Source organism: Zingiber officinale, chromosome 10A (assembly GCF_018446385.1).
Source record: "Zingiber officinale cultivar Zhangliang chromosome 10A, Zo_v1.1, whole genome shotgun sequence".
Lineage (NCBI taxonomy): Eukaryota > Viridiplantae > Streptophyta > Magnoliopsida > Zingiberales > Zingiberaceae > Zingiber > Zingiber officinale.
In genome coordinates this window covers 3,051,097-3,075,465 of record NC_056004.1, presented here as the reverse complement: position 1 = coordinate 3,075,465, position 24,369 = coordinate 3,051,097, and the positions used below count along the sequence as shown (strand labels likewise).

The window sequence follows — 24,369 nt, the reverse complement described above, 5'->3', positions numbered from 1 at the left end:
CTCCCGGCCGAGCGGCACGGGACTTTCCATCGAGCCTTGGGCTCGGATAATATACTCCCGGCCCAGTGGCACGGGACTTCCCATCGAGCCTTGGGCTCGGATAATATAATCCAGGCCGACCGGCACGGGAGTTCTCGCTCGAGAAACTATACTAACAGAAAGAGAAGATAACTGAAGAACTGACCTGTCGACCAGCGGGGGATCTGATCCCATTTCTCGACTCCCGAATACCAGTGGAGTGAGGAAAATACGATATACTTGCCGAAATTTATCAAGGCCGAGAGGATCGCGAAACTTCCCGGTCGGTCCTCTATGGGCGCTCGGCCCCCCCCCCCCCCCAGAGGTGGAGGCGGCCTGCTGCGTTATCCTTTTACTTGAGCCTTCTGCTCCTGTTGCTCCACGAGCCTAGCTACTCTTGCCTCTATCAGAGCGTCGGGTTTCTCCACGGAGAGCATCACCATGTGTGGTCGTCCAGCTTCATCCATTGCTTCCGTTCGGATGCAGGAGCGTTCCCACAGACGACGTCAAATTGATCCTGTCCGAATGCTGAATCAACGGACGCTGGGCACGTGGCGCTCCCGGCTACTGACGTGGATCTTCGACTGGTTGCACAAACCTCCGGCGAACCTGCACAGAAGTCGGGCCGGGAAGGGGTTCCCGGCGGCGACCCTCCTCAAGTCAGGCAAGCAAACAGTGAAGAAAGTGGCTCCAGAGGTGTTGAACGCGTACCTCCGGCGAAGTATGCGGTTCTTTATATAGAGCGGTGAAAGAACTCCTACATGTCCACCGAGGCGCGTACGTGTCCGCAGCCCATACCTCGGTATGTGTCTATCAGAAAGTTTACCTGACACCATACCGCTACAGTCCAATCACGTCTTCGATGAGATAACAGAACACCTCGTTGTCAGACTTGGAGTATGGCCTAGCCATAGGACTTGACGGCTGTCAGAAGATGTTCCTGTCCTTCTTTACCCACCACCGGCCGGGACGTCCGTTCGGCCGGCTGGACGAAGAGCGTCGTCCGGACAGCCCTCATCCCCTGCGCCGGCCGGGTGGCACGCCCATCACGTCCCGCTTGTCGTTTGCATTAATATGCTGGGGAGACTTCCGGGCGGGTGCTACGTAAGGACTGTTAGCAGTATGTCACATTCTCTTAGGTCTTCCGCTCGACTCTTAGCTATTGTTTCAACTGAGCATCGGAACCCCGACTCCCGCCGGGGCGCCTCTTACCGTCAGATATTCCTCCGGTCAGCCACCTGGCCCTTTGACTTCCGCGGGATGTTAACTTCTCAAAATAAGGGTCCCCGATTCTAACCGCCGGATCAAATTCATTTATTATTCTTGAACATTTTATTGAACTCAATTTTTTCTTGAACTTATCGTAAGTCTTCTCAAAACATTTAATCTTTATTCAGGGTATCAAGCGGAACTTTCTAGATTTATTTAATGATCCCTAAATTTAGATACCTAATATATATATATATATATAATCCTTGTTATATCAATTTTTTTTCCTTTCATAAAAATAATTAAAAATAAAAAATGTCATAAATAATTAGATGCATTTTTTTCCATGATTAGTATTAAACGAGCAATTAAAGTAAACTATAGAAAACATCCTTTAATTAAATTTTAAGATTTATAACTATAGTGGCTGTAACATTGTTAGTTTATATAAGAGTGCGATTATCTTAGGTTAAATTTATTGAAAAGTGATAACTTGATTTAAAATAACATTTTAAATTTAAAAAACTAAGATAATTTTATGATACATATTAATTTCAAATGAACGTTATGTAATTAAGATTGACTATATGAAAATTAGCATATAATTATTACAATGTGTAAAATAGCTAGTTGCTAGATTTTACAAATGTGTCATTATCTCATTTTGATTTTGGTTATTTGTGATTGATAATCTAATGAAATAGCACTTTTAAATTATAAAGTCTGACCAAAGTAATATTTTAAATTAACAAAACAATTCACTATAGATAAAATGAACACTATATAAACATTATGATAAAAAATAAATATGTTCATCCTCAATGTTTCCCGTCAATTTATCTCAAGATCAACACTATCTAAACATGGTGGCAACACCTCAACACTATCTAAACATGATCTAATGTGTAAAAGCTAACATACAGCTATTACCATCTAAATTTTATAACTTAATCTAAGGTTATTTTGGATAGTTTATTTTAATTGGGTGCTTCATAGAACCAAATGGAATGAAAAATTTGATTCTAAATCTGATACGTTGATGGTTATACGAGGAATTGTTTATGATAAATTTGAGACGTTGACTGTTGACTGGAATATTGATGGTTGGACGAGAAATCTGAAATGTCAAGTATGGGAAATCGCTAGAGCTTTTGGATTTATGCAAATTATAGAAAGAATCAAGGATAAATTTATATGTAGTCCCTCATTATAAATTCAATTTTACATGCAATTTTCATTGATTAAAATCTTTATTTTCACTTCCTAATTAAATATAATAGATACTAATTTACCTAATTACTCTTGATATTTTCAGGTATAAAAATTTTAAAAATGAGTATAATTTTTTTTTTTAAAATTCAGCACATTAAACTAGAATTTAGTATATTTTTTTATCAAATCGAGTACGATTTTTTTTCACTTCAATTAGATGAAAAATATATTAGATTTTCTTTAAATGATACTTAATTGTATAGAAAATATATTAGATTTTCTTTGAATTGTGTTGAATTTAGAATAAATTATATTAAGTAAGACAAAAGTCATGTTCAATTTGATAGAAAATATATTAAAATCTAATTTAAAGTACCGAATTTAAAAAGAATTATACTTATTTTTAGATTTTTTATACCCAAGACCAATTTTGATAGAAATATACTAGGTTTTAATTTAAAATATTGAATTTTGATAGAAATATGCTGAATTCTAATTTAAAGTGTCGAATTTAAGAGGAATTATATTAATTTTTAAACTTTTTGTACTTAAAAAATTTGAAGGACAATTAGATAATAATATTTACATGAAAAAGTTGAAGCAAATAAAATTTTATAGGTAGAAAGTGAAAACAAAATTTTTTAGACACATATATTATTTAAAATTATGATTAACAAATTTTCTCTAATTTATTCAAGAGTCAACACCGGTAAATTATTTATCTGATTATACATCTTGAGAATGTAAAAGAGACAATTTAATGCACTTTAATTTATTTAAAGTGAACGATAAATACGATGCACACATCCACTTTTGCCCATTACCAACGCCGCCGCAAAAAACTAGTTGCATCCTGTACCCTGCCCGATCACGTAAACCAAATCCCAAGTTCCGACCTACCCATCTCCCAAAACTCACGCTTTGGTGCGAATTTTGGACCGTCCTTTTCAATTCCTGTCGCCCTCCGTTCCTCGCGTGCCGATCTGTCTCACTCGTCGAAAGACATAATTCGATTATAAAATTTAAAGCATTCATATTCCACCATTTAAATCTTCAATCAAATTTATTTTTATTTTTATTAATTTCTATTTTTATAATATTTAAAGTAATTTTAATATTTTTTATTATTTATGGGTCTAATGTTGTATTCGGTTAACTTTGATTTCTTCCCAAAAAAAAAAAAAAAAAAAAAAAAAAAAATCCTATTTGAATTTCATGTGTTACAGGGTCAGTCCGCCGCAGGATAGTCGGCAGTCCTTCCCCACTGTCGGATCCAAATCTGGCCTTGTTTTCTTGCGGAGGCTTGCTCGATCGCCAGCGGGATTCTCCCCGCGCTCGTGCGAAGTGGTTCTGATGTGAGCGCGATAGAGTCTCATCGGTCGATCCGCCACCCATTCCTGTTCATCGTTGAATAAATTCTGGTCGGTAGGTCCAACAACCTCCGGTCTTATCCCCTTTCTGTTGGTATTTTTAGGAATGTTCACGCTTTACCTCGCAGCCCTACCACCGCTGTCGTGTTAGGATCGCTCTCGGTTGGGTATCCGATTCGGTGTTGTTCCGATCTGGCTGCTTAGAACGATGGGAGGACGACAGGTGGTTCTGGATCTCGGCGGCGCGGAGATTCGCGGAGATTTCGAGAAGAGGAATCCACCTATCGCCCTCCCTAAGCAACGCCTGGATTCGTCGCTTCTGGCGCTCGACATCGGGGGTATTGTTAATTGAATTCTTGGTAGCTAGCTTTGAATTGGATTTTTACGCTGCGAATTTGCTGACGCCGTTGTGTCTTCAGGGACTTTGATCAAGCTTGTGTACTTTGCGGATGGATTGCTGCATTTTGTGAAGTTCGAGCGGAGGCGCCTTCATGAGTGTTTCGATTTTATTCGATCCAAGAATCTTATAAGCGGGAAAGGTGTGACTTTTCCCTTTTATGTTCGTTTGATTTCTTCTGTTATAGAATGAACGTCTTACGGTGCTATTCTGAGTGCGTTTCCAAGTAAGCTAAAACTTCCCTGCGTTATTCTGTTGTTCAATAATTATGGCAACATGCGCGTTCATCACGCAAATACGAGCTTAAAGGGAAATTCAATTAAGTTATTTTAATAAAATCTAATTAAGAATTGAGGCAGAGCCCACAATCCTCCCTGATGATCTACACAGACAGTTCAAATTTTACCTAGCGCTTAGTATTGAGTGATGTGCAAACTTGCTGTTCAAATTGAATAAAAGTGGTCCGGCAAAACAGGTGTATGAATTGACTATTTATGGATGTAAACTGTAGTAAGAGGTAAGCTACCCTTTTGAATCAGGCTCTAACGATCGCTATGTCTAGCATTTTCTTCCATGAGTTTGTATTGATTTAAGTTTGAAAGCACTGAACTCACTCTTTTAATAAATTTTCATCAAATTTCTTGAAAACTTGTAATGATTTTTTTTGGCGTTGTTTTATGACAGTTTTCCCTGTATTATAAATTAATTGGACGCTGGATTTTCATAACATGTAAGGTTCACACAAAAGGTGAGTTAGGGCCATTCCAAAATATAAGGCACTGAATGACTATAATAAAAATCTAAAGATGAGTAGATTCAGAAAAGTGCAATCTTGTTATATATGAGGATTGGAGGAGGGTATGTATTGTATTGGCACAACGGTACTATGATAGAACTATGTCCCTTGACGGGTGATACCCTAGGGTTGCCTGCTTTCGTAGGCAATTTTGCAAGAGAGAATAGAAATATAAAACTTATATGATTGTTTGAATGAATAAAATAATGAGATGTACGTCCCTTTCATAGGTTTCACAATAACCTATTTGTTTGTGGAACAAGCCCAAAGAGGGACGAAATTCTACTTATGAGACGAGATGAAAATACAGTAAGAGAGTTCCTGATAGGGAAGGGAAGGAAGCAGAATGGAAAAGAAGATAAATTTTTTTCTTCACTTCAACTTCAAACCTCAATTAGAATTCTAGTTACTTACAGGAAAGCAAATGCAAGTCAAACCTGATAGGAGTCCTATAAACCAAATTCTGTATATAGTTTTCTTTATTTTTTTAGAAACATGCTATATTTTTTAAGCTAGCTCTATAGAATAGAGGACTTTATCTAGTCTAGCTCTTTATAAGGTGTATTAGCTTGGTTGAATTGCCATCAAAAGCACAACTCCAATTGGATGACGGGGAAGTTGCACTTTCCTAAGTGTAATAATTTGCTTGCTAGATCCCATAGAATAATGAGATGGAGGTTCCTTTCATAGATTTCACAATGATCTAGTCTCAGTCTTACTAAGACATAGACAAAAAAAACTGTATGAATTGAAAATAGTAAAGCATTTCTAGAAATAAACTGTTTTAAGCAAGTAAAAAAGAATATATATATATATATATATATATATATATATATATATATATATATATATATATATAATTTAAGCCATGATCTGATTTATTTTAAAACTGTATCTTTATTTGCATCATTGTATGCTTCAGTAAGTAAGTTCACAAGAGATAAGGGAATATATGAGAACAAACCTTCATATGGTTTCTGGACGATTAGAACAAGGGATATGCTGCCTCTTAATCTAGTCTCATAAGATTCAAGCAAATAGACTGGTTTCTCTATGCAATATTATTGTCATTTATTTACTTCTTTTTTATTAGCTTGGGACATGGTTTGACAAATATGCTTAACTTATTTTACAGCATTTTCTCCAGAGCTGTCAAATGGACATGTAGTTTCTGTAGGATTTTTGAATGGACATGCAACTTTGAAGGTATTTTCTTTTTAAACTTTCTACACTGTCAGTTGTTATCTTTTGACATGTCTAAGAGGAAAGAGAATGAATGTAAGAGAATTGGATTAAGAGAGGGTGTTTTTTTTCTTGTTGTGCACTGCAAAGCAAATAATTTGTCATTTCAGGGTTTTACCTGATAAATTTCACAGATGATGTCAATTTCTGCTTTTCAAAATTTCCCCATACCTTCAAGAATGCCAATTTCCATTAGTACTTTCAGAATTCATTTCCATTTGCCTCTATCAGTCATCTTATGGTAAATGTCATGTCACATCCCCATGAATGTGTCATGCCAGGTAGGTTGAATTACAATACATATATACTATGTGTATGCATATGGACACATCTGTATGTGTATATTTATGTTTATGTGTGTGTGTACATCTATATTTTTCTTTTAGTTTGCGCTAGATGCTTGACCTGTCCCCCATGTGGAGTTCACATGAACTAGTTGATGGGCAGGTTGGGATTGAGTTAACAATCTTTTTTTTTTTAATTCCATTTTTTCCTCACAATTGGCATGTGGATATCAAGTGGGCTGCCAAATGAGGTTGACTGTTAGGTAACTTAATAACATTTGGCTGTGATGGCAAACTGACAAGAACACTGAAACATAAGAGAGAACTGACATTTGCAAAAGTGGATAAAGAAGGTAGGACATGAGGTTTCCCCAAATTTTATTCTCAGACAAAAGCACTTAGTTTCTAATTCATTGTACTACTATATATGTTTTGGTTATGTTATTCTTTTGTGATCTATACATTCAAAATTGAATTTTAACAATTAGTACACATGTTGCAACAGTATAAAATTGAAGAAGTTATTGTCTCTTCTAACAAATCTTGTATATGAACTTTGAATTTGTATTTGATGATCCTCCTTTATGAACATAACTGTTCAATGAAAGGAGCATTACTTTAATGGAATTGACAAATTTTATGGTATAAGTATTTTGCTTGATTTTGGCAATCAGAGTATAGGTTCACTCCAAAGCAAATGTGAGAACTTGGGGCTCTAAAGCACCTAGCGGTTTCACACTTTCATCTATGACAAAAGTAATAGTTGGTTAACTTAGAAGTTCTCGGTATGCTAACATATTGAAAGCAATAGAAATTTACACCACTAATCTTAGTCCTTTCTTGGAGCTTAGTTCAAGATTAATTTGTGTCAATTGTGTTAGATTTGATCAGCATGTTAGTCTGGCTCCCTAATTTCTGAGGAGCACCACCACCTACTAAGTTATTATCCATCTAGTCTGACCTAAAGATTTAGGCATCCATGGAATGTGCATGAGGAAAAAATCATGATGTATGGTGATGTATTGTCAACTTAGATGTTGACTCATGCTAATCAAATTGTCATAGTTTCAATCATGTAAAGCATCTATATCATTAATGGCATTCTAATGTTCATCAATTTAATGCATTGCCTCTTGGGTTTACTTAACAATCTTCAATGGTCCATCCAGGTATCGTATAAATTTATACTGATCTAACAACTTCATCAAACTCACCTTTTAACAATAGCTGTAAGAAGGTGATGCAGAATGCAGTTTATATCCCTTCAAAAAACAATAAATGTGACTACTGCTTGGTTTTCTGTTAATTTCTTTTTGCTGCTTTAGCAGGCTACAGGTGGTGGAGCATTTAAATTTTCTGGCAAGTTCAAGGATGATCTAGGTGTTACACTTGAAAAGCTGGATGAGATTGATAGTGTTGTAGCCGGAGCCAACTTTTTGTTGAAGGTTAATTTTTGTTACTTCTGTTCTTGCTTGTGGTAGAAAATAACTGAATTCAGGATTTTGTACTACTAATCTGGTGCTTGTGTATGAAATAAAATTGTTTCTATTGTATTGGCATCATACTTCTTGTGTGAAAGAAATTTCCTGAAGATAGCATGTTCCTCCATTTGTATACGTATGCTGTAGCTGTAATGTTAATCTTTGTGAGAGGAATCTCAGAAAAAAAAAAGTGTTGTTTCCTTAACCAACTACTGATGCCACTACTCATACTTGGATATTCATACACTCAAAGATCCTAATGTATTTTTCCAAAGCAATGATTTGCTATTTCTTTGCCAAAATGTATCTAGAAATAAACATTGTTCTTAGACACAAGACCTCATATGCTTATCATTCAGAAGTCATTTCCTGTTTCTATCATGTACTAATGTACTGAATATTTAAATCAGGTGGTTCGCCATTAAAACAATAAAATTGAATAAACATATGTGAGAAATAAAATATTACCAGCCATGGTTTGAAATGCTAATTAGTATCAATTATCAGGGTCGAAAGGTATTGTTATGTTTACCAAACAATACTAATACTGTGTTGGCATGCATAAATATCACCATGCCTCGTGTGCTAACACAATTTTGGTGGTACCAACTGAGACAAGGCCTGTCTTGATCAATATTGTTGGAAGATTTTCTTCCTATGACTCACCCTTTGATTTTGTCTGTTGGTCATGAGGAGAAAAATGAAAGATTAAAAAGTGAGCAGAGAGTAAGAGAGGTAAAAGAGATGCACCAATGGGCGGGTTCAGCCAAGACTGAAAGACTCATTCAATGGCTCATCCTTTAATTTTATCTTCTGAGCATGGGGAAAAGATGAAATGATCGTGGGGAAAGATGAAACAGAAAAGGGAAATGTGCCAACCAGAGAACAAGCAATATTAAAGAGGAGGAACATAGTTGGAGAAACAAAGATGTATCTTATCCTGCATCTCTAGCTAATTCAGTTTCAATTGTGCATTCAAGTCCAACTCCTAATGGTTAGTCAAGATACATTTGTGAACATGTGAAGGATTTTCACATGGAATAATATTTAAATCTTGTTCCCAATTAATAGTTTATGTCTCTATGCTTCTGAGTCAAGACTTCTTAACTTGTATTAGTTTAGCTGAGCTGTTACATCAGAATCATATTTGCAATATCAATGTAATCTTCAGATTGCTGGGTTCCTACTTTAGTTCAAATAGTTTCTTTATTTCTGGGCAGGAAATCCCTGGAGCATCTTTTACTCATATTGATGGAAGAAGGAAAGTTGTAGAGATTGATAAAAATAACCTATATCCCTATCTCCTTGTCAATATAGGTTCAGGTGTTGGTATTATAAAGGTAATTCAGCATAGTTTTTGTTTTCCAGTAAATCAGTTGCTACTTATACTGTAGTATAATTGATGTTTACGCATTGTTTTTGAGCAATATCACATGGTATGTAGGTCACAGGAAATAGGAAGTTTGAACGTGTAACTGGTACACATATTGGTGGTGGTACGATATTTGGTTTAGCAAAACTATTAACAGGTTGCTTAAGGTAATTTGACCTTCATAATAAACCATCTTTGGCAAGTATGATCTTTTTTTCACTTGATAACTTTGAACAGTTATGATGAATTCTTGAAGATGAGTCAACAAGGGGATAATCTAGTGCTTGACTTAATTGTGAAAGATATCTGTGGTGAACTTGTTAGTGAAAAGGTATGCATGTTTCTACATTTTTTTCCCCCTATGCATCTCACTAACTGTCTTTACTTCTTCTAAATTGTGCCAGCAAGGTCTTTCTTCATCAACCCTTGCTTCAAGCTTTGGGAAGGTGATAGCATCAAAAACGACGCTTTCAGATTACAAACCCGAGGATCTTGCTACTACGTTGTTAAGCGCTTTTACTTATAACATTGCACAAGTATGTAGTTTTTCTTTATTTTGTTGTAATCTTGAGCTGATAAAATCATTTTTCTTTTCGAGGAAAAGATTGTATATCCTGTTTGACCATGATAAATAGATAGTTTCATATTGATTACACATTTCAGTCATCCTTCCATCCTAAATTTTGGTCATACCATTACATTTAGGTAAAAATCTACATCATGTATTTCTCAGGAATTTCAATGCACAGAGAACATTTTTGATGTTGTTGTCGTTGTTGATTGAAGCCTACTTTAAACATGGTTATGACATTAAAAGAGGCAGTTGCAGTGGCTGGAGAGGTGTTGGAGAGGGATTGTAGTGTTTTTATGGAGGGTTCGCTAGACTGTCGTAAGATTTTGAGCAGCTTAATGAAGTAGATGTTTACTTTTCTTTGAAAAAAAAGACTTATTTTATAACCACTTGTCTATTTTTAGTACCAGAATTATAACCTTGAACTGCAAAGTTATTTAGCTTTTAACGAACTGTATTTTCACTTCAGTTTGTAACTGGCTTGACTTTTCTTGACCTCCTTAATTATGACATTAAATATGTCACACTCTGGGAACTTCTTTTTTTTTCTCATTATTAACACCGTAAATCCTTTCTATCTTCAGGTTAGATTAATAAGTAAAAAAGTATTATACTGTGGAGATTCTTTCTGAGGACTTTTCTCCTACTTCATGTTTTGTGCAGATTGGTTTTCTTGTGGCAGCACTCTTGGGCCTTAAAAGAGTTTTTTTTGGAGGATCATACATTCGTGGACATCCAAGCACAATGGACAACATATCATATGCTATTAATTATTGGTAAATATTATGCTAAGAAGATATTGAATTGTCAGTGTGAACCATCCAGAGAAAATACTTTGTTTGAATTTCTTCTTTTAGTGCCCTTGTGTAGTATGGATAATTGTTCACTGATTAGCATCTTTGAAAATCTGATTACCAATTATCATAGTGTTTGATTTTTGGTTGCTTTCTATATCTAGGTCAAAGGGACAAATGGAAGCAACTTTCTTCCGTCATGAAGGATTCTTAGGAGCTCTCGGTGCCTTAATGAGTTACAATGACCATGATACTGAAGATACTGAAAGGGTACACATGAAAACTCAAAAGGAGTAGTGAAGTTGCAACCTTTCTAATCTATTTTAGGATTAAGTTTTTTCTGTGTCAAGGACTGTGCTCTTCTTAATTGGGTTCTCGCCAGTCATCTCTCATCTATGCTTCAAATAGATAGGGAAATCAAATGGTTCTGCCCCAAGGGCTGACTTTAACTTCTCTGCTTGTATAAAAATAATCAACAAATTTTCTAGATTTTTTTTAGTTTGAATTGCCAGATTCATGCCATTGTCTTCCCATTTTGTATTTTTGTAAATAGTCTATATTCGATGTCTTGTTAGTCTCGAGAGGGTTGACACATGATTATACTTAATTTATTTCCTCACATCCTAATGAGTTGACATTATCCATACCATGTATTTCTTACTAATCACTCAATTTGTTCGGTTCCTGGAGAATTTCCAAAGGATAATCCTAGTGTTTAGTATGACATTTCTTTCCTTACTTATTTGATGGTTTAATACTACATGATTTAATCTTGATAACCATTTATTGATCAATATGTTTTATCCAAAAGTTTCTAATTCTGCTTTATCAACTTTCTATATTTTCTTCTTTATAAGATCTACGTAAAATTCATTGAGCTACATATTTGTTTTGTCACTTATCATGATAGGACTAGCTTTCTCTTTTTATGTCCCGACACCCAACCTGCTTAACTGTTTTCCCTAGATGATTTCATACACTCTATTGCCTTTCATTCCCATCTTTCCTCCTGACTTCCATCAAAACTCCATGTTGACCATATCACTTGTGCAGTAGTGTCTTCGACAAAATAGGTATGCATAATGCATATTGAACTTGGATACTCCTCAAAGTAGAGTTATACATTATACGCTGTCACTCATGAGAAAAATATTAACATGGTTTTATTTACATTGCTGTAGGACTCATCAAATTCTTAGCATTTAATCAACTACTCAAATTCTATTTATTTTTTCTTCTTATTTTTTTAGAATTGCAACAGCTTGAGGACCAGCCTACTGTTGTTGTCCATGCTGTTGCTTGACAAAATGTGGTTACAAGATTTCTCATGAAACTTAAACACACTTTATCAAGAACACTATTTTTCAATGACAAATTGAGTAATATAAGAACAAAACACTAGTTATGAGCTTCCATTGTCATTCTTTTTGCAACAAAATGTCAGCGATTCAAGTAATTTGCAACTAAAAGGTCAAGTAATGATGTTTCTAGTGATAAGAAAAACATACAGTTTCTCAACATTTATTGATTGTGAATCATGATATCATGAAAATGTTTTGCCCTGCTAAATTAGTTTGCAATTGTATATTGAATATTCCAATATTCTCATAATCACTTTTACATGATCATCGGTTTGTGGATTTTGAGAACTTGGCAATGATTGACCACACTGCCTTTTCTCCACCACTTTTTCCCCTAACATTAATTGTCTAGTTCTACAAAAAAAAATGAGTGCATTTGCAAGAAAAGTTTTTTGTATCTCCAGTTCTCTCTCTTCAAATAATCATAAGTTTAGTTTAAATTGAATCAATTGCTTTAACATTTTTTTTTACTGTTAGTTATAGTTTGAGATGTATATCTTTGCAATTTTCTTGCATGCAATGGGAAGGTTAGTTTCCCTGTTCCTGAAAACATGCTTCAATCATGTCCAGCAACATTTTTCCCTTATTTATCAGTGTCTGAATTATAGTGCATTTTGCATGAGAAATTCCATGGCTTTAGGGTTTTCCTAGATTTTCATTTTTAGTCTGTCTGACAGGAGTGTGATCATGAACCTTCAGCAAATATGGATGGAAACTTAACGTCTGAACATAACGAACACAGCATATTTCCATATCTCCTTGTCAATGTTGGCTCAGGTGTTAGCATGATTGAGGTGAATCTTGAATATGAAAATTAAATAAAATTTTAATTACTTGTTTTGGTGACGGGAGAAATTAATAACTAGTCATCAAGCAGGTGATTGAAAAATGGAAATATCAGCGTATTATTGGGACACATTTAGGTGGCGGTACTATACTAGGCCTTGCAAGGTTGTTGACAGGGTGTACAAGGTAATAATTACTGGAGAAGTTCTGCCATGCTTTGTATCATATTGATTTTTTATATCACACATCTTTTGTAGCTACGCAGAGTTATTGGAGTTGAGCCAGAGGGGAAACAATCTAGCAGTAGACTTGACTGTTGGAGACATATATGGAGAGCAAGGTTACTCAAAGGTAGATTTGCCTACTTTATGCTAATTTATTTAATGTAATACATAGCACAGTTCATGCAGCCTCAACAAGTAGAATAATCAAAAAGTAGAATAATCAAAGGATTTTTGGTTGGGTGGAGTAACAGAGTTAAGGGAAACAACTAAAGTTTTACTAGCTACTGTTACAGGAGCTCACTCATTATATTACATAGCACAGTTGATGCAGCCTTGGTTGGGTGGAGTAACAGAGCTAAGGGAAACAACTGAAGCTCTACTGGCTACTGTTTCAGGAGCTCACTCATTGCATTACGTAGCACAGTTGATGCTGCACCAAAAGTAGAATAATCAAAGAGTTTTTTGTTGGGTGGAGTAACAGAGCTAAGGGAAACAACTAAGCTTGTACTGTCCACTATTACACAAGCTCGCTCATTATATTTTGATTGAAACGACCATGATTTTATTGCAAAAAGAGTAACTTATTCTGGTGAACGAGTTAACTTTGGCTAAAATCCATGACCTTGAGGCTTTTGCAAGTTGTGCTTTGGCCTTTCCTATAAGTGCACCATCCTTCACTTTTGAAATCCTGTTTTGGTCATTTGTTGCTACAGCAAACTGTCTACTTGTTGTAGCTAAACTAGTTACTCTTCTTTTGTATTATTCTGAAGTTTCTTTGTTGGGAATATACTTTCTAGCTTCAGTTTTGCACTTTTTGGCAGGTTGCTTTAATCAAGCTAGTCCGTTTATGCTTCACCTGTTTCTAAGTTCTGTCATTTGCTATATTAAGTTAAGTGGGTGAGCTGTTGTTCACTCGTTATTTTTCAGAAAAAGTAGAATAATCAAAGATTTGAAAAATGACAATTTTTCTTAGTCTATTCTTGGTCATCTTGTTGTTTCCTTTATGCCTTGCTGATATGAGGCAAGTTATATGTACCACACTTACCTCCTGAAGAGTCGATAACTCTCTTCCTTGGGGAACTCATTTACTCATTGCACGTATGGTTTATGATGTCCATCTAAAATCAAGGTGCAATGTGCATTTTGAATTACCCAGTACATAAGACTGCCCGTACCTTATTAGTTAGATGCTGTATATATTTGGTGGGCGATTGATATTCTTTTATAACTCTTTTGTTCTGAAAATAATCACAGCATGGCCTTCCAGCATCAACAACCGCATCAGCCTTTGGTAAGGTAACCTCAAACAAGCTTTCAGACTACAAAGCAGAGGACCTTGCTGCAGCTCTCTTGAATGCTTTCACATACAATCTTGGACAGGTATGAAACCATTTTGTCATTTAATTTTTTGATTTAGAAAATGCTGATAAGCTGATAATATCACTCCATAGTGATGTTCTAACTAGATAGAATTGTTAAATTAACTAAAGAGCTAAAACTAATGCCTGGATCAAATAATTCCGTGAGCACCTGTTTGCTTGCATAAATATTGGCAGTATCAAATTGTGAGAAGAACTCTTAACACAATAATTTTCACCTACTATGCTTTTATATTTTCCTACTAAATTTTATCTAATTGATATTAATCATTTTTTTTTTTTTGCATCGGGGTATTCTTGTCGAAATGATGTGATCAGTGAGCATATTTTATTGGCAAAAGTGTTTTTTTTAATGAAGATTCTGATTGTTTGCTTGTGGTGTCATGTAATCCATGAGATTTCACTTATTCAACACATCTATAGATTACTGTCTTTGTTACCTTTTATTTTTGGCAGGCCTAAGAGAAATTGTGCATTGATGTAAATATCTCTCATTAACAAATACTGATGCCTTGTAGATCTCCTGGCTGGTGGCGAAGCTTTCTGGACTCAAGAAAATATTTTTTCGAGGAACTTACATATGTGGTCATGAAAAGATAATGGACAAGATTTCTAGATCACTTAGATACTGGTAATTACTCATATCCTTGTGATATTTGTTCTCTTATTTAAACTAAAGCATTTTATGTTATTAGGTCAAAAGGTCAGCTGCAAACGACCTTTTTATGCCATGAAGAATTTCTTGGAGCTGTGGGTGCATTTTGGAGTTATGAGAACATGGGCATAGACGAGTTGGCGACTAAGGAAGTCATAAAACAAGTTTTGCTAGGAGCTCCATATGTAGGAGAAAAGTCACCATCTTGGTCACCAAGAAAATTATCAGACAATGTAAGTGAGAAAGCAAACTTGTGTCATAATTAATCAAATTGCCTAGATTGCTCCACCTTTTGGTTTTAAACTCAAATTAGTAGACAAATTTCTTCCTTGGTAGTTCATGCATCAAGTCAAATTTGCATACCACTGTATTTACCATTATCAATTTTGTAATTGCCCCAGCAGTATGCGGTCAACTAATCTATTCATTATGCATAACACAGCATGCTAGTTTTACTAGTGAGTGATAGTTCTTCTGTTGTATTTTAAGATGGTAAAATCCTTTCTATGATATATCTTTCCTCTCTATGTTGTATTTTTCTTAGCCCTGTTGACTCCTCGTTCTTTGATGTTCGCTTCAAGATTCCTATAACTAGAAGATGGAGAATTTCTTACACTAGGCCTTCTAATACCCTCCAAAAAATATATAGATGTGTTGCATTAGCTACAACAGCCGACATCCAATTTAAACTACATATTCTATGTTGGTCCAACCTCTGACATGCAGCAAAATATCAACTGTATACATCAATTTTCCTTTTATCGTAGTAATTTTTATTATTCATTAATAAGATTTCAAGTCATCATCTTTTGCCTTCCTATTTCACGTTTGATATTTGCATACAAAATTAGCATATCGGTGTTTTGTTCAACAATTTATTTGTTAGATTCATCTCTTTTTTACTGTTGCTTCAGAAGGATGATCAAATGACCTCTCAGATGGAACTGGAGAAGTTAAGACATGAGAATACGGAGCTAAAAGATGAAGTGTCGAGATTGCTAAAAGAAAACGCTGAACTGAGAGCCAAGTTAGGGGAGTCACATGATAATAACTTGCAAAATTCTTGCAAGTAAGCCATGTCCACGCCAGCAAGAAACGAGCTCTGTATCAATAAGCAAATGAGAGAAAATCCTAGAGCTTTTCTCTCTCTCTCTCTCTCTTTTTTTCTTCTTTACATTTTTATTTGTATTTTATTTTATCTTTTCGTGAGAAACTTGTATCTCAAATATCAATTATCCACTAGAATTGGGAGGCCAAATCTAAAACTATTTTTTAAGATGTAGCAACTCATTTGTATTTCCTCACTTGTACATGCGGATAAGTTTCTTAGCTTATCTTTTTGTTTTTCTCATTTATAAAGGAAAGAATGAGCTAAGTTATAGTCAAGCTTCAAAATTAATATTAATCATATAACAGAATGAGCTAATTAAAATATGCATGTACCCACAGATTCTAATAACATTAATATTAATAATATAATCCTCAGGGTGTAGTACAGTTAGGGGTACATGATTTCGTGGCCGAGAAATTCAGGATTCGATCTTCGAAGTGTCATTATTTGGGGTTAGCGTCTCGATCATGCGCTTTCATCTGTGTATCTGTATTTATCTCCTTCTATATCCGTGGGATCGATTCTAGGGAACCGTTGATGTGACGGTTCCACATTAATATTAATAGTATAGCATCGTTTAATTTAATTAAGACACTCTGAATTCTGTCTTGGAGACTATTATTAGAAGGGAATCACAACACCACCAAAAAATCAACTTAGAATATTAGAATTTAACTTTTGCTACATGAAATAAGTATATATATTTTTTTCATTAACATTCGTAAGTCCCCGTTGAGACCTTATAATTAATAATAAACCATAATTGATTTTGTATACTATTTTGAGTCAACATTAATTTTCTTTCAGTGAAAAGAAAATTGTTCGTCAGGATACTTTTTATATAAATCACTAGATCGTCATCTTGTTCATGTTAAAATTGATCATCCTTTATATTTATATATTTTTTTTTTCTGATTTGTTTTTTCAGCTATAGTTAAAAAGAGGGCATTGTACAATCACAGTATACCAAAAATACAATTTAAAACTAAAAATATAATATGAGCTGTTGAACTGCATTACAACCATCCAAATACTGGTAACCAATTTAATTTCATATAACTCGGGAATAAATTCAATAAAAAGCAACAACAACAAAATTATTAGGCAAATTGCTATATTGACTGCATCCAGAACAACCATTATTGTTGTAGATTTCATGTACCTGTGACTACTGCACCATGGAGACAACAAGGGATCGCTAATATACATCCAAAGTCCAACGGCCAAATCCAGCAAACTGCACACAATTTTACAAGGTTGTCAATGCACCTTGTAAAGTTTATATGTAGAGGGAGGAGGTTCAAACAAATAACACGAGAAATTATCACAGTTCTTAAAAAGTAGTGAGCATGAAGTTGTTAGTTGTGGTCCTTTCTTTGCTTTGTAATGTCAAAAAAATGATGAGTATATACAAACCAATATAAAAACAAACTCAATTCACTAGGGCAATTTTTTTTTAAAAAAAACTATTGATATAAAAATAGATTAATCAATTTATAGTACTTTCTAAATGGAGAGTTTTTTGGCCAGCAGCGGATGAGCAAAACAGGCCTGATAAGAAAAGGAAATGAAGTTTTTTGCTTTCAAAGAATTCTCTTGAAATACCGAAATGGTAGTCATCACTATGGCTCTAGAATCTTGTTGAAGTATTTGAAAAGGTTAAGTGATACTCGGGCAGAAGAAGATGAAAAATGAAAAATTCAACCAAAGAGGAGCAGAATTATTAGGAAAGGAATAATGAGGAACATGATTGAGGATCTACAAACACTTGCAAAAGTTTGAGATTCAGAATCCAGCAGAGTTGAAGAAGAAAGAACTCACTGTGCTATATGCAAAACACAACCCAAAAGACCATTATAGACAACTAAGAACAGCTGCTTTCTTATTTAAGTTCATTTGTTGTTAAAGTGAGAAAGGAAGACAACAAATCTTATCTAAATAAAATATATTAAAGATGAATGTCATAGGGTACTAGTAAATGATGAATATTTTCATCAATTTTGTAATGAAAGTTTAAGTGACCAACTTAACTTTGATAATTTAAATCGCTCAAATGAGTATAGAAATTTAAATTTTTATCGTAGAATTCAATCTTCAGAAATAGAACAAGCATTAAATGGGATGTACAATGAAAAAGCCGTTGGACTAGATAATAGTCCGAAAGTGGTATGGAAGTGTCTAGCGAAACACAGTATTGAATGACTTGTAAAATTATTTAACATGATATTGAAAACAAAAAAAATATAGATAATGAAGGGTAAGTACTCTAGTTCTCTTATCTAAGAACAAGGAAGACATATAAAATTGTACAAACTATAAGGTATTAAATTAATGAGTCATACAATAAAACTTTGGAAAAGAATAATTGAAAAAAAATTAAAGAAGGAGAACCGAAAATCAATTTGGGTTCATACATGAAAGGTAGACAATAGAAGTTATACATCTTCTTAAACAGTTAATTGAAAAATATTAGGAGCAAGACTAAAATCTACACATGGTATTCATTAACTTAGAAAAAACTTATGATAGAACCCAAAAGAAATTATATGGAGAATTCTATACAAGAGAGGCATTAACGTAACATATATTAAACTAATTAAGAATATGTATAAGGACATAACGACCAGAGTAAAAACTTCAGGCGGAATAACTGAAGCATTTCTAATAAATATAAGATTACATAAATGATCAACTCTAAGTCTCTGTCTTTTTACACTAATTATGGACGAACTCATTGCACACATTCAAAACAGTACCATGGTGTATGTTATTTACAGATGATATTATTTTGGTAGATGAAACACGTGGAGTAAATGCTAAATTAGAATCTTGGCTGGAAACACTAGAAGGGAAAGGTTTTAGGCTTAAAACAGAATATATGGAATTTATGTTTAGCAATATTAGATGTAATAAGACAACTGTTAAAATAGGCGATGACGAGTTAAAGTCTTAAATATTTAGGACCATTTTTATAAAACGATGTAGGGATTGAGAGACATGTCTTATATAGAATACAAGTAGGATGGTGAAATGAAGGCGAGCTTCGAGTGTTTTATGTAATTGTGAAGTACCTCTAAAACTTGAAGGAAAGTTCTACAAAATCACAGTTAGACCTACTATGTTATATAAAGCTGAATGTTGGGCTATGACTTGAGGACATGAGCAGAAGATGAGAATGACAGAGATAAGGATATTAAGATGAATGTGTGAACATACAAGGATGGATAGAATAAGAAATGAGAGTATTAGAGAAAAAGTTAGAGTTGTTGTATCTATTGAGGGAAAACTCTTATAGACATGTTATGGTACGGGCATGTACTTAGACGACGAATAAATGCTCCAGTTAGGCAATGTGAATACATAAAACGAGGAAGACTAAAAAAACTTGTTTAGCAACAATAAAACAAGATAAAATTTATTTAAGTATAGATGATGATATGGTAGGGGATAGAGTCCAATGACATAAAAGGATCTATATAGCTAACCCCACCTAGTAAGATAAGCCTTGGTTTTGGTTCTTGTTGCTGCTCCTGCATCAACTTTTCCCACATAAACTCAAGGGCGTAACACCCATGGACCTTGATAGAAATGATAAGACAAGAACTAACAAAGATGGAAAGCATCATTCATAGCTATTACATCTCCAAAGGCTTATCTAGTATAATTTGATTAAAGAAACACTACAAACAAAAAACAAATGAAAGGACCTAGGTCTTTCGAGTCTCCTCCATGATCCATAGCAAGAGAAAGGAAGAGAAAATTGAACACCAAAATTACCAGATTCTCAAGTAGGCATGAACAGATCATTTAAACATTTTAAATAGTTTAAATATCTAGTGGTGCACAATTACATTTGATGCTATACTTGTAGAATTGGAATAATATGGCATTCTGGGGAAATTGTTAACAGTATTAGACCTTTGCAAATACGCTAGTTTTCTTTTTTGATTAGTTTACTTGCTGACAGATTATTTTTAGTATTATATTTGTGTGACTGTGTGTGTTATATGTCATCTATAAAAATATAATTACGAGAAACTTTGTCATATTCTCATTCTCCTATTAATGCCAATTTAAAAATGTTACATATGTCCTTGTTTTTTTTATCCCTATCCTTTACGATTCCAATACTACCTTATCCTAAGATTTAACTAGCTTACCTGTGCACCAGGCATTATGAAAACAAAACCTATGGGTATCCGTGTAAGGAAGTCATTCAACAGTACGTTAAATCACACAAGAGGTTGCAGGTTCAAGATATTGTCATCAACACAAAATCACATGAAGAGTTGATCGAGCAATAACCTAATAATTGCAAGCCATCCAATAATTAGAACCTTGAAACTAAATCCTCAAGCAATCTAGAATCAATATATAAGATATTCATTATTTGCAAAATCGTAAACTTAACATGTGGATTCACCACCAGTTGGCAAAAACAAAACAAAAATACATGTAAAACAATAACATTGAATAATGGATCTTGAAACAGCAGCATTTGCTTCCATGATTACCATCTAGATAGTAGAATGAGAGAAAGGGTGTTTCCAATTTGTGATGTTTTATGTTGAGTCCTATTAGCATCACAAACTGTTTTCTCGTACAACAAATGTCCCTCTCTGACGGTTGTCTTATGAAAGAGTAGGGAAAAAAAGGATCAGTATTACAATTGATCAACTAGGGTAGGGAATGGGATTGCTAATTATACAGGAGATAAATGTAAGGCATCATAATTATCATAGTATCTATTCCCAAGGGAAAACAAACAACATCGATGATCATCTTGAACAAAGACAGCTCCACTAATGAGAAAAATTATAACTCCTAGTAACCATGTTAGTTATGGTTAACAATGGAATTGCAACTCGTTTATTAACTGAGCTATAATCATGGTAATTAGTATGCAAAGATTTAGCATACCTCAAGTCTTTGCATAACATGAACCATCAGGAATTCGTACTAAAAGAAGTTCTCCCTAATCTCAGGCGGGGTCGTATTATCGCCACCGTTGGAGCTACTTCCCATGGCTTCTCCCTGCCGTTCCACTTGACAATCCGGTGAGAGCGTCCCCCCGCCATCCGCCAGTGTTACATCCAAATGCTCCATCTGAAAGAGCGCCGCGTCCATGGTCGCTGATGTAAAGGACCGAATAGGGAACGATAGGCGATGCATCGTCCTCACTTGCCATAGCGCAGCCGTCAGCGCCGTGGCTTCCTCATCGGCCGCGGCGAGGGCCAGCGACAGCGCGTCATCAACTCCTTCGCCCACCGCCGAGACACCTAAGGAGCGTACAGGTGCACCGACGGCGACTGAAGATTCACCGAGGGCAGGGAGAGGGGAGCGGCAGACAGGGCAGGAGTTGTGGAGGGATAGCCAAGGGACGATGCACTCGGAGTGGTAAAGATGGGAGCAGGGGAGGCGCCGGGCGGCAGATCGAAGGACAAACTCATCTTTGCAAACGGCGCAACAGGGGACGGCAGCGGCGTCAGCCTCGGAGATGCATACGGTGGGGAGGGCGTCGATGGAAGTGGCAGAGGCAGGAAAGGAGCCAGAGCGGGCGGGGGCGGATGGCGGGAGGAGAGGAAGAGGATCTTCGCCGCCTCCATCTGCGAGTCGAGCGATGAGGCGGCTGAGGCGCGAGGCACGGGAAGGAATCGTACGGAGGCGCTCCTCGGGGTCCGAGGCGGATCTGGTTCCTTCGTCGTCGGAATCGGTGAGGGCGATGGGGAGGGATTGGAGAAGAGGGGCAGGGCCCGAAGAGGAAGAGGAGGATGAGGTGGAGAGGAGGTGGCTGGCCGTGGGGGTGAGCTCCATTTCTTCAAGGAAATCAGAGCGGGAGCAGTCGGGGCAGATCAGGGGCGATCGTGAAGGAAGGATGGTGACGCTCATGTCGCACTGGTGGCACCAGTAGATTACCGGCGGGGAAGCGGAGGCACAGACAGGTGCGGCGCCGTCGACCGTGGTTGGATCAGTCGGCGATGCAGCAGCAGCAGCAGTAGAAGACATCACGATTAACGGCGACAGCACTCCCCCCTCCTCCTCCGTCTCGATGTTTCTCTCTTCCTCTGTCTCCTCCTTTTTCGTCTTGAGTCTCGATGGTGAACGGTAAAAAAACAAAAAAAAATTGGGTGGGTCCGTCGGAAGGAGAAAGGTCGGGTGAGCTAACCAATGGATAGCGTCTCTTGGACGGGAGGCAGTAGGCGAGGCCGATACTAATGAATAAGGTCCGTGTCAGCTCAATACGTATAAATATATATATATGACAAATTTTAAGACTATTTTTATTTTTCTTCTTCTAATTTAATAGTCTTCAAACAGTAATTTACTAGCATTAATAGACTCTATAATTAAAATTATATTATTTTCAAGGGAGGTGAAACAAACATCTCGGATAATTTTAAATGATAATAATATTTAGTAGTTTAAAAGGAAATAGAAGTTTACATGGAAGTCAAGCCGCTCCTAACCTTTTTTTTTGTGTGTTCATCTCTATCCAAAGTAAGATTTGGTAGCGTGTGAAATACAATTTAATAATAATATTTATAATATAAATTTGATAGCGTCTATAATATATGATAATGATAGAATAAAAATAATTAAAATCTGCATTAAAAATTCTTCCAGAAGAAAGATACATAATGTTCCACGAGACAGATGGAACAATCACTGAATTTTCTTCGTACGCCCCAAAAATTCAAGACGAAAGAAATATCCAATAAAAAAAAAAAAGTGGAAGTCTGGAACTCGCCTAGCACCATAGAAAGCCAAGGAACAGAATCACTCGTCACTTTCCATTAAAAATAATTTAATTAGACTTAATTTCAACCAAATAAGTTAGTTCAACATCGTTCATTTGGGCTGGACTAACATCCTTGAATATTCTTTTAAACTTTTAATTGTAGCTTTCTAAGTTAGGACGGACCCAATAAGTGCCTTGAAAGGCAAAAGGCTTAACAATGTTTACCTTAAAGTTTATGATTGTGGACATCATTATCAAAGTGCAACAACTATGGCTATAGGATGGAATAACACTGTTCATATGGAATAACTTCTATTAAAATGCAATCTTGAAATATGAATTTGAAAACTATGAGCTTTAAATTTTTAGGAGTTTTGATCGAGGCCCTTAGCTTGTTGTTTAAAAGGAGGAGTCTGGTAGATCGAGTCGTATATGAGAGAGAGAGTGAATCATGTGATTTTAAAAATATTGTTCTTTTCAGATTTTAAAAGATAAGTACGTAGTGGAAATTAAGAAAAAACAACATCAGAAAACATGATCAATTTTACTTAGTTCGAAGCCTTCGACGACTATTATTCTAAGACCTAGGTCCCGCGGACCTATCGATGGGTAATCCACTAAAATACATCTTCTCGTATCTCCGAAAGAGGGAATCAAGTACAAAGAATTTAGGCGAAGTGTAACACACTACACTTCCCTTTTTCAGTAATTAAGTACAAACAATTTTGTTACCAACACGTAGGGATCGATGTGAGAGTATTCTTGTGTCGGTGTCGGTGTCGATCTTCTGACCGTGATCGGAATAGTTGTCGGGCACATTAACTTCGCAGCAGAGTTGTAGCAGGAAGTCGGAGCAGTCGAAACCTTGAATTGACGCATAGTAACTCGTATAGTAGTTGTTGAATGAAGCTTAGTCGAGACTGCCTTAAATATATAGGACATGGTGTTGGAAATGGGGATAGTGGGGAACGTGGCTCATGTTCCCCACTACACATAATGAAAAAGTCCATTATGCCCCTAGTATATTTCCCTATATAAAGGGGGTCCGTCCAAGGCTCAGGGGGTGTAAAATTGGGCGTTGGAGACGAGAGTAAGAGGAGAACATCCAAGGCGGCGGGATTTGTTTTGTGGAATTGCGGAGGGCTTTCCGATCTTGTGATCGCTCTTCCGATAGCGAGTTTCACCATTGCCGATTGCGGATCTGCGGGAGATCGCTATAAGTTTTTATCGCATTTAATTAATTCGTCTATCATGCATTTAGAACATATTTTCTACATTGGTATCAGAGACCGGACTGCCAGAAGGTTTAACCACCGACTGTGCACAAGAGCTATGGTCTAATTGAGCCATGTGGGTACAATATTGACC

The 24,369-nt window shown here is 35.9% G+C and overlaps 2 protein-coding genes across 3 annotated transcripts; one reads left to right on the top strand and one right to left on the bottom strand.

Moving 5' to 3' along the window:
- Positions 1–3,894: 3,894 nt before the first annotated feature.
- On the top strand, positions 3,895–16,449 carry LOC122026133 (pantothenate kinase 1-like). 2 transcript variants are annotated; one of them, XM_042584773.1, is made up of 17 exons: positions 3,895–4,147; positions 4,229–4,348; positions 6,138–6,208; positions 7,857–7,973; positions 9,230–9,349; positions 9,454–9,548; positions 9,619–9,712; positions 9,786–9,917; positions 10,616–10,728; positions 10,911–11,016; positions 12,785–12,901; positions 12,985–13,079; positions 13,151–13,244; positions 14,372–14,497; positions 15,015–15,127; positions 15,192–15,384; positions 16,069–16,449. In XM_042584773.1, exons 1-17 carry the CDS (start codon positions 4,018–4,020, stop codon positions 16,222–16,224), a joined length of 1,992 nt encoding a protein of 663 aa, XP_042440707.1. In that variant the 5' UTR covers positions 3,895–4,017; the 3' UTR covers positions 16,225–16,449. The 2 variants fall into 2 exon arrangements, with proteins under 2 accessions (XP_042440707.1, XP_042440706.1); XM_042584772.1 differs by having other exon boundaries at positions 3,897–4,147; positions 16,066–16,449.
- A 777-nt stretch (positions 16,450–17,226) lies between these two features.
- LOC122027752 (E3 ubiquitin-protein ligase RZF1-like) lies at positions 17,227–22,377 on the bottom strand. The gene is made up of 2 exons (XM_042586759.1): positions 21,183–22,377; positions 17,227–17,499 (listed from the first exon to the last, which is right to left on the bottom strand). Exon 1 carries the CDS (start codon positions 22,266–22,268, stop codon positions 21,222–21,224), a length of 1,047 nt encoding a protein of 348 aa, XP_042442693.1. The 5' UTR covers positions 22,269–22,377; the 3' UTR covers positions 17,227–17,499; positions 21,183–21,221.
- Positions 22,378–24,369: the final 1,992 nt, after the last annotated feature.

Excerpts from the sequence above, each read along its gene's own strand:
- LOC122026133 (XM_042584772.1), top strand. The coding sequence starts at position 4,018 with ATGGGAGGACGACAGGTGGTTCTGGATCTCGGCGGCGCGGAGATTCGC. Across the intron at positions 9,713-9,785 it reads GTGAACTTGTTAGTGAAAAG|CAAGGTCTTTCTTCATCAAC; the intron begins GTATGCATGTTT and ends AAATTGTGCCAG. Across the intron at positions 11,017-12,784 it reads ATACTGAAGATACTGAAAGG|GAGTGTGATCATGAACCTTC; the intron begins GTACACATGAAA and ends TCTGTCTGACAG.
- LOC122027752 (XM_042586759.1), bottom strand. The coding sequence starts at position 22,268 with ATGTCTTCTACTGCTGCTGCTGCTGCATCGCCGACTGATCCAACCACG.